Below are 13,746 nucleotides of genomic sequence, written 5' to 3'. Positions count from 1 at the left end.
TTCCCAAACTTATAAAAATTCTCTATGGCTGAAAAAATATCACCCTTTAAAACCTTCCATATCATTTATTAAAGTTTTTCTACAATTTATAACATGTGCGATATATTAAGATAACTAGTTAAATAACGATACTAAATCAATGTTTTAGCTTTTTTCAAATACCTAACTATGCTTTTAACTATAATGAGATTTCCTTCTATATATTTTATTTAAACTCTATCTTAGTTATAGGCCGGCTGAAAAGCTTATTTTCTCTATCTGAAAACAAGCCATTCAGGTGAAGCGTTCACACAAAATTGTTAACACCAATAGAATGACCCATTCTACTTGATGACCAAGGAAAAGTTCTACTTGATCTTGAAAGCAATCATTATTTACAATATAATTCTTATCTTCTTCTGCTTGACATAAGCTCTTGAAATAATTAAAGATTATTCTAAGACAATGAAACTTGCACACGCCACCTTACTGAAAATTATTAAATATTTAACCAAAATTGATAGAAATATGTACACGTATAAACCGATTTTCTGCCTTTGCTTCCAAATATAAGTTCCCACGAGATCCACACATCTAAAATCTAATAAATAAAATGGAAAGAAATAAAAGGAAGGCTTTTCAATAACTTGAAAATATATTATATTTTAATTTTGATGATTGCCTTTGAATTGATCAACTCATTATCATGATATTATTGTCTTAATTATAACTAAACAAACTTCATTAGCTGTACATGTCGTGTCCTTGAACCTCGACAAGCTCAATGACAAAATAATTATACCGTTATCTGGCCCATAATAAGAAGCATTACACTCCTAGTTGTTCCTTGCTTAATTAGTTAAAATATTTTCATTCTGACTTGTTAAATTTTTCCTTCATGGGTGTGCCCTCGTGAGCAAAACTTCGTATCTACACAACGAATTCCACCACAATACAACCCTGAACCAATGCAGTTGCATTTGCTACGAAAAGACCTTGCAATATTTTATTTCGACCTTTTCAAAGTAAACACGAAATCTCAAAAACATAATCTCCAAATCAGTGTCTGTGTATATATAGGACATAGAACCTCGGAAACGCACGCATTTATCTACTACAAAATAAATCTAAGTTCACACTTATGTTCACTTCTTAGTTTGTAATTTTGCTTCATTAATTTTTCCTTTTGGACATGAGAACTCTCACGCTTGCTCCAGCATGGGTTTTCGTTCTGTTAGCTTTGTCTTCTGTGGCTTCTGCGGCTATTGTGGAGTACACATTCAATGTAATTTCTTTGGTCTCTACATTCTCTGCAAACATCCTTCTCATTTCCATTCTTATTTTCCTCTTTTATAAACTTTTCTGGGGAAGTTCATTTATCGAACCAAACATGCATGCCCTAAACACAATAAATATCTTCTAGTTTTTATCTATACACTTTAAGGATCTTATTGCATGCATGTAAATTGGTGACTAGAACTCAGCTATATAACTTTTGTTTCTGACTATATTCTTTGGTTCTGAAATGTTGTAGGTGGCGAACATGACTATCCCTCGGTTATGTAACGACCAAGTTATAACTGCTGTGAATGGGCAATTTCCTGGACCTACTATACAAGTGCGAGAGGGTGACACTCTTGTGGTTCATGTATTGAACAAGTCGCCTTACGACGTTACCCTGCATTGGTAATTGCTCCTTCTTAATCAGTATAACTAACTCTTAAAAAATTAAAGAAAACAGTGAGAGGTTAAGAACTTACATAACATCTTTCCACTTGTCAGAAGAAAAGGAAAACTAACTTAATATATTCTATTTCAGAGGCATAACACACCTGATATTGGCAGCAAAATATATTATTGTATTCTGACTTATTTGGCAACAAACCCTTAAAAAACGTTTAATTATACTTTCTCTCTCTATCCATTTACTACTTTCAGTTTTTAGTAAAAATTTTAGTAAAAGTTTATCATATTTTTACACCTTTTCCACTTTACACCCACAATAAATATTAATATTTATAATAAAAAAATTTAAAAAAAATATCTTTTAAAAAAAATAAAAAAAATACAAATTTCAAAATTTTAAATTTTTATAAATAATTAAAATATTAATATTTATTGAGAGGTAGGGTTGGTGGCGTAAAATAAACATTTTTGTTATTTTATATCCGTTCTGAAGTTTTAGCAGACAAACAAACTTTTCAGTACGTTTTCTGTTTCAAAGTTTAATACAGAAACAGAAAAAATAAAATTGTTTTCTATGCAAATATTAGAAAATAGAAAATAAATTAAAATAATGTCAGTTTTGTAAGTAAAGAATGAAAACAAGAATAAAAAAGTACAAATAAACGTTTTCTTTTTTTTTACCAACCAAAAATAAATTAAATTAAAAAGGACGATGTGTTCCAATTTATAGAATACATAAATCCAATAAAACCCTTATACAAGTAAACGCTTTCTTAATTTTTCACTTCTAGTTCATCTACGTCAAATCATAGGATAGTGTATGTTTTCAAGTCGGATTTGTTTCACTCAATTTAAAAAAAATGAACAACTGACTCTGAATGTGAGATATATTATCGTCGGTACAAATATTTAGCTTCTTATTTTTTGGTATGTTTTTTCCATCTATATAATTTGATATATCAAGTCCCCACTTTTAAGTTCTTGCTATGATTTTTGCTATGCTTAAATAACATATTGGTTTGTAAAACATAGGGTTGCCTTCATTTTAATCATATTGGTTTATAAGGAATGGAATAAAATGAAATTTGTTTTTAAAACATTTAAAAACAAGTCTGTTATATCTTAAAATTAGAAAGTAAAGAGTATTGGAAAATGAATTGATTTCTAATACTTAACTTTTGTTGATATTGTCAATGTTTGATTACTTGTAAAAAAACGTTTTGTTACACAGGCATGGAATATTTCAACTTCTAAGTGGATGGGCAGATGGTCCAGAATATGTAACTCAATGTCCAATTCGTCCCAATCATAACTTCACTTACAGATTCAAAATCGATGGACAAGAGGGAACTCTTTGGTGGCATGCTCATGCATCCTTCCTTCGTGCAACAGTCCATGGTGCACTTTTTATCCATCCTAGGAGAAACCATCCTTATGCATTTCCTAAGCCCTACAAGCATGTTCCCATCTTATTTGGTACATTCAAGTCTTCTACTTTCTATTACTAAATTCACACCTTTTTTCTAGTGATGTACTGCTTTATATATTTTAATTATTTGTACTTTGAATATATCTCAGCTGAATGGTGGAAATCCAATGTTATGGAGTTTAGTGACCAAACACTTACCCCATCTGTTGCTTTTATGATCAATGGCTTGCCTGGTGACCTATACAATTGCTCTCAAGATCGTATGTAACTACCCTGCATGAGTTTCTCTGTAAAAGTGTTTATAAGTCTCAAGGATTCATTGGTTTAAAGCTGTTTTCCTTTTCCCCATTGCTTTTGTAGAGATGTTCAAACTGAAGGTCAAGCCTGGTAAGACCTACTTGCTAAGGATAATCAACACCAACTTCATAAGCCAAATGTTCTTTAAGGTTGCGAATCACAGGTTTACTGTGGTTGCAATCGATGCAGTGTACACAACACCTTATGCCACCGATGTGGTGGTGATTGCCCCTGGTCAAACTACTGATGTGTTACTTGAAGCTAATCAACCAATTGGTTCCTATTACATGGCTGCGTCAATTTATAACACGATACAGGCAGCATTTGACAACACCACAACTCGAGGACTCGTTGTATATAAAGGATCCAAATCAACTACTCCTTTGATGCCAATCATGCCACTTTTCAATGACACAAAAACGGCTCATAAGTTCTACACCGAACTAACCGGGCTTGTAGATAGGCCTCACTGGCTCCAATGTCCAAATGAAGTTGATGAGAATATGTTCATTACATTTGGGTTGAATCTAGCACCTTGTCCACAGAATGAGACATGTTTTGGCCCAAAAAACACTTTAGTGTCTTCCAGCATGAACAATGAATCTTTTGTTCTTCCTAGTCAGAAGAAAATGTCGATGTTGGAAGCATTCTACTATAATGAAAGTGGCATATACACCAAGGATTTTCCAAATAGGCCTCCCCTGGAGTTTGACTACACCAACCCAAATAATAGCCTTGACTTCTCTCTCCTATTTGCACCCAAATCAACCAAGGTGAAAAAGTTGAAGTTCAATTCCACCGTGGAGATTGTGTTGCAAAACACTGCTTTGCTTGATACAGAGAACCACCCCATGCACATTCACGGATTCAACTTCTTTGTCCTAGCTCAGGGCTTTGGAAACTTCAATGCTACACGAGATAGGGTAAAATTCAATTTAGTGAACCCGCAAATGCGAAATACAATTGCTGTGCCTGATGCAGGGTGGGCTGTGATCAGATTCAAAGCAAATAATCCAGGTATGTTCTTAGTGAGTTCACATGTTTTTTCGTACGAAGTTAATGAATTATGGTTTGATGAATGTATTATTTGGCTATCTTGTATACTAAGCTAACCTGTTCTTCACTGAGAAATATTGCAGGTATATGGATGATACACTGCCATGTGGACAATCACATGTCATGGGGGATGGCCACGGCTTTCGAAATTGAGAATGGACCTACTCCATCTTCCACATTGCCTCCCCCTCCTCCTGATCTACCCACTTGCTAATAGAGAAACTTCCTCTCTTTGTTCCACTTAACAAGAAATTTGTAACAAATATTTTTCTAAACTCCCATTGAATAATTTTATTTGGTTTCTTCAACTGTAATAATAGTCTTTTCCTACCGTTAACTAACCTACATTTGCCGGTGTAAAAAGACTCAAAATTGCACTAGTCCATGAACTTAAATTCAAAATAAATAAATAAATGTTACTGAAATCAGCAAGAAAACACATATAAAGAGTGGGTTAGTAACCATCTCAAATGGCAAAAAAAATCGACTCTAAATGTATTGTGTCGGTCTTCTATGGTTTAAAAACAAATATTTTATATGATGGAAGCTATTTTTTTTTATATGTAAGCATGTAGTTAATAGAGTGGGCTCAATCTTGTTAAAAATTGGATGCTAATAGTGTGGATTAAGTTCTCGTTAAGTTAAACATGTTAATAGTAATTTTTCTGTTTAGAGAGAGTGTAGTTGATGCTACACAATAAAAATAAGTTTAGGGTGAACTAAACCTTTACTAAGTTAGATATGTTGTTAAGCGTCAATCTAGCCCACACATACAACAAGTTAAAAAATCATGTTGTTTGTATAGAAAACTATAACCTCAAATTACCCAATTACTCCATGCAAGAATTCTCCCATGACCTCTAACCTCTGAATTAGCTCAAACTAATAAACATTAAAATGTAACACAAACTAAAGAAACAAGTCAGCCCAACCAAGAACCAACTTTGAAACCAAAAATGGAAACAAAAAAAAAATGAACTAAGGAACCAACACACTCACCTCAACTTCAACTTCGAACTACCCTTCTATGTCCAACAACAAATGTTTCTCACTACCTGCACCCACGACCAAGCTTCAGAGATTTCAAGAGCTCTCCTTCTGTGTGCAACAACAAATGGAACCACAAACCAAATAGGGACGAAGTTTATTAACCCATTAGGCAAAGAGAGGAAGAAGAAGCTATCACTAGCACAAAATGTATAAACAACGAATATTTATTTAATGCGGTTTTAGGGTTAACTGTTGTCATTCAAAACGCGGTAGCATGATTTACGAATGCGGCTATTTAAATAGCCGCATTCTTAAATAAAACGCATGATTTACGAATGCGGCTATTTAAATAACCGCATTCTTAAATCAAAGCGCATGATTTATGAATGCGGCTATTTATAATAGCCGCATTCTTAAATCAAAGCGCAAGAGTTAAGAATGCGGCTATTACTAATAGCTGCATTCTTAAATAATTTTTTACCCTTTTTTTGAAGCGCGCCACTTACACTTTTATACTTTCTTCTTGGCGTTTCGCGTTCTCTCTTTGTTTCTACTCTGGTGTTCCTCTCTTCTTCTGCGAGTTTCATTGTGTTCTCGTACCATTGCAAGTTCGTTTCAATCCGCTCTCTTTCTTCTTCACCAATAGTTTATAATTTTTTTTTCGTTTCAATTATTTGTTTGTTTTCTTGCATTGGTGAAGGGTTATCTAGCGCTTCATTTTCTCTTTTGTTTTTGCTCTTGTGCTTCCTCTCGTTTTCTACGAGCCTTCATTGTCTAAGTTTGTTTCGAGTTTTCTTTCTTCTTCACCATTGGTTTATATATTTTTTTTGTTTCTCTTATCTATTTGTTTTCTTGTATTGACGAAGGTCATCACTGCTTCACTGCCTGTTGTTTGGGTTTTTGCTATGCCGTATTTGCTCCGTCGTTGTTGCTGTCACCGCTGTTGCTGCCTTAGGGTTTAGGGTTTTAATTTTTTTTTAAATTTAAATAAGAATGCGGCTAAATAGTCGCACTTTTAAATCTTCGATTTAAGAATGCGTGCTGATCAAGTGCGGCTATATAGTCGCACTTATAAATGTAAAATAGTCGCACTCATTGCCTTTCTACACCAATGTATGAATTTGAGAAGATTTGCAGGCACGGGGAGGAAGAAGAAAGCTAAGGATTTTAAAGCGAAGGGGGCATTCAAGATAGTAGGCACGAAGAAATGAAACCAGATGCCTCTAATCTTCTAGGGCCTAATGACTCTCAACATCAACAGAGTTCACATCTTGGAAGGGAATTGAGATTGCAACTATAAAGAATTGTAAGTGTAATTGATGCACAAAAGGCATTGTGAAATCCACATCTTAATACGTGGAGCACGAGTGCAAAGGTAGTGTTAGAAGTGAATTATAGAAATAATATTCTGCAAGACAAATAGAAAGGCTGGGAATTATGTATGTGAATTGCATTTTAGAAGGTAGTTGTTATTGGGTTCACAATTTTTGTAGGGTGGTTTGTATGTTGTAAATATCCTTAAGGACTCATTGTTGAATCTGTGTATAAGAGTTGGGGTATCCCTGAAATGCCCTATTCAATTTATTTAATTCTTTGTTAACAAAAAAAATATGCCTCTAAATTCACTTAAGCAACCTCGGTCAAGCCCTAGCACCCACCTAACAACTACCATCGTCTTGACCCTAGCACATGCACTCACAATTGCATCGTTCTAACTCTCGCATGCAACATTACAGCCTAACGTCAGGTAGGCCCTAGCATGAACCTAACCGAGCTAGCATCGACTTGACCCTAATATACTCCAATCCAAGCTAGAGACAACTCAGCCCTAGCTACACCCAACACCAATGTAGATTTAGCCCAGCCCTAGCAAAATCCTTCCTATTTTACTTTCTTTTGCGTCGATTTAGTTAAGATAGATTGTTTCGCTTCATTTGTGTACATTACATTTTTTATTTATTTTATACAACTAAATTAGTTCACGTGTATATAATTGTTTCCTAAACATAGAAAAGACAATGGTTTTACATGTGTGATTTAAAGACTACCAAAGACCATATTTATAAAATCGTTAATTATTTGTACCTGTTCCTGCTAGGGAGATGGGACCTAGAGAACTATTGAAGTCTTCTTCTCCTTCCTTCGGTCGGGTAGGTGACTGGGTGATGAATTGAGATTCTTCTCGTCCTCCTGCTTATCCTTCGGCAGTCGGCACTCGGTCGTCGGGTGAACACCGGATGGTGGGGGTACCTGTGAAGGCACTCCGACGCTCAAGTCAGTAAAGCGGGTGGTCAACTCTCAGGTAGGTGAACAGTAATAAATGACATACCTTACTCCTTGGAATGCGTGCTATTTATATTATTCTAATGAGCGTGAGTCGCTTTTGCATGTCACCTCGCGTGCTCCCATATCGTAGGCTAGGTTCAGCCCAGCGAGCAAAGCCTCACACTCGGCCTGGTTATTGGTCGCCCGGAATCCAAACTGGAGCGCTTGTTCTAAAAAGAGGTCGCCCGGACCCTCCAGGATGGCTCCCGCTCCGCAGGCTGTTTTGTTTGAGGAGCCGTCCACATAGAGCGTCCACCCGCCCGAGAGGGTGGGTAGTGGTGTCAGCTCGGCCGAGAAGTCGGCCAGGCATTGAGACTTGATGGCGCCTCTTGGTTCGTAGCTTATGTTGAACTCGGAAAGTTCGACTGTCCATCCTATCATCCTTCCTGCAAGGTCCGGTTTAGATAAAATTTTAAAAATAGGGTAGTTGGTCCTTACAGTTATGGAGTGATTTTGGAAGTAGGGGCGCATTCGTCTTGCTGTGAGGACTAGGGCGAGGGCCACCTTCTCTATCATCTGGTACCTGGTCTCGGCTGAGTGGAGGGTTCGGCTGACGAAGTACACCGGCCGTTCCTCGCCCTCGGTCTCTTGTACCAGGGCAGCGCTGACTGCTTCCTCCGAGACCGCTAGATATACAAGGATCGGGTGGTCGGGTCTCGGCTTCTGGATGACGGTCGGGAATGTGAGGAACTCCTTGAATTGCTTGAAGATTTCCTCGCATTCATCGTCCCAGGCGAACTTTTTGCCCTTCCGGAGCAGCTGGACCATCGGCCTCGTCCTCTCAGCCAGGTGGGGGACGAACCGGGAGAGGGCGGTCAGCCGCCCTAGGAGCTGTTGTACCTCTTTCACGCTGTTCGGGCTTCTCATGTTGAGTATAGCTTGACACTTGTCGGGGTTGGCCTCTATCCCCCGGTGGGTGGGCATGAAGCCTAGGAACTTCCCTTCCTCGACCCCGAAGGTACATTTTTCGGGGTTGAGCTTCATGTTGACTCCCCTTAAGGCCTTGAAGACCTCATCCAGGTCTTTCAGGTGTTGATCAAATGAGTCGGACTTCACGACTATGTCGTCCACGTACACCTCTACCGCTCGGCCGATTAGGCCTTTGAAGACTTTGTCCATGAGGCGCTGGTAGGTCGCCCCTGCGTTCTTGAAGCCGAATGGCATGACCTCGTAATAGTAGTTGGCGTCGGCTGTCATGAAGGCCGTTTTCTCCTTGTCCCTCGGGTGCATGCTTATCTGGTTATAGCCAGAGTAAGCGTCCAGGAAGCTCATAATTTTGTGGCCGGCCGCCCCATCCACCAGCCGGTCAATGTTCGGGAGCGGGAAGGTGTCCTTCGAACATGCGCTATTGATGTTTCTGTAGTCGACGCACATCCTCCAGTTATCGTTCGGCTTGGTGACCATGACGACGTTGGCCAGCCGTGTCGTGTATCGGGCCTCCCTTATGAATCCGGCCGACAGGAGCTTGCCGGCCTCCTCCTTCGCCGCGAGTCGCTTTTCGTTGCCCAAGTCCCTCTTCTTTTGGGAGATCGGGCAGGCTTCCTTGAATATTGACAATCGATGGGTAATGACATCCGGGCTTACCCCCGGCATGTCGGCCGGCGTCCACGCGAACATGTCGACATTCTTTTTCAGTGCAGCGTGCATGATCTCGGCTTCGGCCGTTGCCAAGGCTGTTCCTACATCCGTGTTGTGTTCTTCGTCGAGGAGGGGGACTCTCCTCAGCTCTTCTCTTGCCTCCAGTCTATCATCGGTCGCCCGGGGATCGAGGTCCACCAACGCCACGGTTGGCTTGATCTCCCTCGGTCGGTCCTTCCTGGGGGAGCGGTCTTTTCGGGAGGACTTCCTCACTCTGAGGGGAGAGGTGTCGGCCCTTAAAGGTTCCACCCGGAGGCTCTTGGCGTAGTACTCTCGTGCTTCTTTTTGGTCTACGTGGACCGTGAGAATGTCCCCTGTTCTTGAAGGGAACTTCATTGCGAGGTGAGGGGTTTATACTATGGCCATCAGCCGGTTGATGGATGGTCGGTCGAGGAAGTGTTGGCGTCAATGACCAGATATCGGATTTTGATGGTCCTGGTGTTCTTCCCCTCTCCGAAGGTGGTGTACAAGTCGATATACCCCTTGGTACCCACCCTTTCGCCCGAGAATCCTACCATGTGGTCGTCGTATGGCATCTTCTCGGCCTCGGTCATCCTCATGGCCTTGAAAGTTTTTCAGTAAAGGATATCTACCGAACTTCCTTGGTCCACGAGGGTCTTCTGTATGGTGAATCGGTCTATGTCGACCGCTATCACCATCGGGTCGTCTTGTTGGCGATAGTCTACGCCCTTGAAGTCCTCGTCCGTGAAGGTGATGGGTGGCATCCTCGGCCGGAATGTCACCGCGTTCACCTGGTGTACCGCTCGGAGGTGTTTCTTCCGAGCGTTGTTTGTGCTTCCTCCCCCGACGAAGCCGCCGGCTATAGTGTTGATAACCTCTCGGTTACCTCTCCTATCGGCCTCCCTAGAGGGATCGTCTCTTCGAGGGGGGTCGCCCTCACGGGTTGTCGGTCGCCTCTGTTATCTCGGTCATTTCGGCCGCGTTGAGGAGACCTCGTCCGCCTGGGTGAATCCGCCCGTTCGGGTGGGTCTCGGCCATTCCTGACGAAGCGACGGAGATGCCCAGCCTGGATAAGTTCCTCGATTTTATCCTTAAGGGCCTGACATTCGTCGGTTGAGTGTCCGGTGTTTTGGTGGTACCGACACTGCTTCCTCTGATCGGCATTATTTGGGCTGGCCACCTTCCTTGGGGGAGGGATCAATTCGGCATTGAGGGCCTCGTCCAAAATCCTCCCCCTCTCGGTCGTCAGGGGTGTGTATCTTGAGAACCGGATCGGTCGGTCTCGGTTGTCCCGACGTCTGTCGTTCCTTTGACTCGGCCGCCCCTGTTGGTCATTTTCTTCCTTGTTTTTCTCCCCACCGGCCTCGACACGAGCCTGGTTACGGAATTCCCGTAGCTCTTCCAGCTGCATGTATTTGGCAGCTCTCTTCCTCAGCTCGTCCAAGCTGTCGGCCGGCTGCATGCACAGGTTGTCGGCGAAGGGTCCCGGGCGAAGGGCTGTCAGCATGTGGTGCATGGCAATGTCCGGGCTCAGATTCCGGATGCTCATTGCCACCTTGTTGAACCTATCCACGAAGGTTCTCAGTGACTCTCCTTTCTCCTGGCGGATGCCTACCAGGGCGATGGAGGTCAGGTGGTGCGGGCGGCTGGTCGCGAACTGAGTTTCAAACTTTGCGACGAGCGTGGTAAAGCTATCGATGGAGTTGGGTGAGAGCTTGGTGAACCAACTAAGGGCTGCACCCTTCAAGGATGTGGGGAACACTCGGCACAAGATGGCGTCGTCCGAGGTGTAGAGACTCATATGGGTGGTGTAGGCGTCCATATGCTCGTCCGGGTCGGTCGACCCATCGTATCGGTCTCGGTTGAAACCCTTCCACTTCTTAGGAAGTGGGACTTCGATGATGTTGTTTGTAAAGGGATGTCGGCGATTCGGGTCGGTCGTCAGGGTCGTCCGGGTGGACCTGATTAGGCACGACTCGTCGCCCATCTCGGTCTCGCGGGGAGGGGGTCGGCCTCTCGTCCCCTCGGCCACATCTGGGTTGGGGGAGAGGTGTAGGACTTGCCGACCACGTTCGTCGGTATGACAGAGGGTCCTCCCTCCCCCAGCTTCTTTCTCATATCCTCGTTCTCCCTACGGAGGACTTGCAGCTCTTGCTCATTTTTCTGAGCAGGCTCCTCAGCCTTCCTTCGCATCTCGGCCATCTCCCTCTGGAGAGACAGCAGCAGTATTGTTTGGTCGGCTTCAGTCATTCTTTCCATGCTTCTTGTTGAAACCATCTACTTTTTTCCTTCAGCTAGTTTCCCTCAGTCCCACGGTGGGCGCCAATTGTTCCTGCTAGGGAGATGGGACCTAGAGAACTATTGAAGTCTTCTTCTCCTTCCTTCGGTCGGGTAGGTGACTGGTGATGAACTGGGATTCTTCTCGTCCTCCTGCTTATCCTTCGATAGTCGGCACTCGGTCGTCGGGTGAACACCGGATGGTGGGGGTACCTGCGAAGGCACTCCGACGCTCAAGTCAGTAAAGCGGGTGGTCAGTCTCAGGTAGGTGTACAGTAATAAATGACATACCTTACTCATTGGAATGCGTGCTATTTATATTATTGTAATGGGCCTACCTTGTTGGGCCCGCTTATCGAGGTGGATACCGCTTAGGGTTGTATTACCTAATTCTTGATGATGGATTAACTTCACTGATCTTGGTTTGAGCATTAACTGTAATAGGGGTCGGCCGTCGGCCAAGTTCCCATGGTGTGGGTCGGCCATCGGCCAAATTCCACTGGTCTTGGTCGAGTCTTATAAGGTTTCGGCCAAGTCTTATAGGGTCTCGGCCTCTCGGCCTTTCGGCCAAGTCTTCTCATGGCCTCTTAGTCGTCTCGGCCAAGTCTTCTAAGGTCTCGGCCTCTCGGCCATACCGGTACAGTACCATATTTTTTAAGTGTTGCCTTTAGAATGTGTGGGCTAAACAATAAAACAGTGGCCTAATGTTGTGTTTGGATTGAGGTGAGAATTTGTGGATAGGAGAGGGAGTGGATTTGAGAGGATGTGTGAAGTTTTTTTATTTGAGGGATGATAGATTGGATTTGCGAGGATGATTTATTGAAACTTGTGAGTAATGTGATAGTTATGAGAGAATTTATAAACTATTTTAAAATTGTAAAATGTAAGTTTACAAATTTACCCTTATTATTAAAAAATATTTTAATAATGCGATATAACTTTTTGGGTAGGTTTGAGTTAATTATTTTTTTTTAATATATAATATTCATAATTACTCTTATTTTGTAATAAAAAATAATTTTGTATTAAATTCAAATAAATTTATTAAATATATTAAAATTTATGAAAATAATTATTATTATCTACATTTCTTATTTTATATAACTATATATGTTTTGTTGATATTATAAATTTATTTTATTATTTTTATTATTTATAATTGTATATTGTTATTAATAGTATAATTAAATATTTTCAAGACTATTAAATAAATTTATCTAGTATTTAATTTTGTATATTGTATGTATATATATAACTATATTAATAATTATAATAGTTATATTTATGAAATGACCAATATCATTTCATGTACTGTTGCAAAGTTATATTTCAATGGTATTAACATATAATACTTTTATCCTATGTGGACATCCCTCTTAATCTTTGCATATGTGAGAGGAAAGAAAGTTATGTAACTCACTCCCTTGTCTGTCTGCACCCTCACTTCCAAACATACTGATCCAAACAAGGAATTCTCTCACTCGCCCATCCAAACACAACATAAAAGTGGCCACAAACATATAAAGGTGACTTAAATGTGAAAAATGTAACACTTTTATAAATGTGATTTATGAATCACAATAGACCACATTTTTCAAGTTATGGATGTTTAAGCCACAATTTTGTGGTAAATGACCTTTAAAAAAATAATAAACCACACTAAAAAAGAGTGTGAAATAATAATAAAACTATAATCTTTAATTGTGGTATTTTAAGCATATTTAATTAAAGTTGCCTTTAATATACACAACAATTATTAAAACATGGTTACTTTAACCCACGTTTATGATTAATTGATATTTTACAGTATATTTAATTAATTCATTTTAAAATTAAAAAATAAATATATGCTTTCAAATTCTAAATATATAGTATATCGTCATCTTTCATTCTCCAACACGTTCTCAAATCTAAATCACAAGATTTCACTAGTTTACAGCTCAAAATTCAATGCATTTTAAAGCAAATGCATTGAGCACAATAAAAAATGAATTGTAACCACTAAACCAACACAATTTAGTGATCTTGTTACATATGATTATTATTATTAGTAATATTATTAAAATTATTATTGTTATTATTAATATTATTATTATTGTTATTAGTAA

The 13,746-nt window shown here is 40.3% G+C and overlaps 1 protein-coding gene across 1 annotated transcript; it reads left to right on the top strand.

Moving 5' to 3' along the window:
- The first annotated feature begins 1,072 nt into the window (after positions 1–1,072).
- LOC137827073 (laccase-7-like) lies at positions 1,073–4,794 on the top strand. The gene is made up of 6 exons (XM_068633281.1): positions 1,073–1,264; positions 1,514–1,665; positions 2,897–3,141; positions 3,244–3,354; positions 3,455–4,408; positions 4,531–4,794. The coding sequence occupies exons 1-6, from the start codon at positions 1,172–1,174 to the stop codon at positions 4,659–4,661; spliced, it is 1,686 nt and encodes a 561-aa protein (XP_068489382.1). The 5' UTR covers positions 1,073–1,171; the 3' UTR covers positions 4,662–4,794.
- The last annotated feature ends 8,952 nt before the right edge of the window (positions 4,795–13,746 follow it).

Source organism: Phaseolus vulgaris, chromosome 8 (assembly GCF_000499845.2).
Source record: "Phaseolus vulgaris cultivar G19833 chromosome 8, P. vulgaris v2.0, whole genome shotgun sequence".
Lineage (NCBI taxonomy): Eukaryota > Viridiplantae > Streptophyta > Magnoliopsida > Fabales > Fabaceae > Phaseolus > Phaseolus vulgaris.
Note: the sequence above shows the minus strand (reverse complement) of the source record. Positions and strands in the feature narration are given on the sequence as shown.

Excerpts from the sequence above, each read along its gene's own strand:
- LOC137827073 (XM_068633281.1), top strand. The coding sequence starts at position 1,172 with ATGAGAACTCTCACGCTTGCTCCAGCATGGGTTTTCGTTCTGTTAGCT. Across the intron at positions 3,355-3,454 it reads ATACAATTGCTCTCAAGATC|AGATGTTCAAACTGAAGGTC; the intron begins GTATGTAACTAC and ends TTGCTTTTGTAG. Across the intron at positions 4,409-4,530 it reads ATTCAAAGCAAATAATCCAG|GTATATGGATGATACACTGC; the intron begins GTATGTTCTTAG and ends GAAATATTGCAG.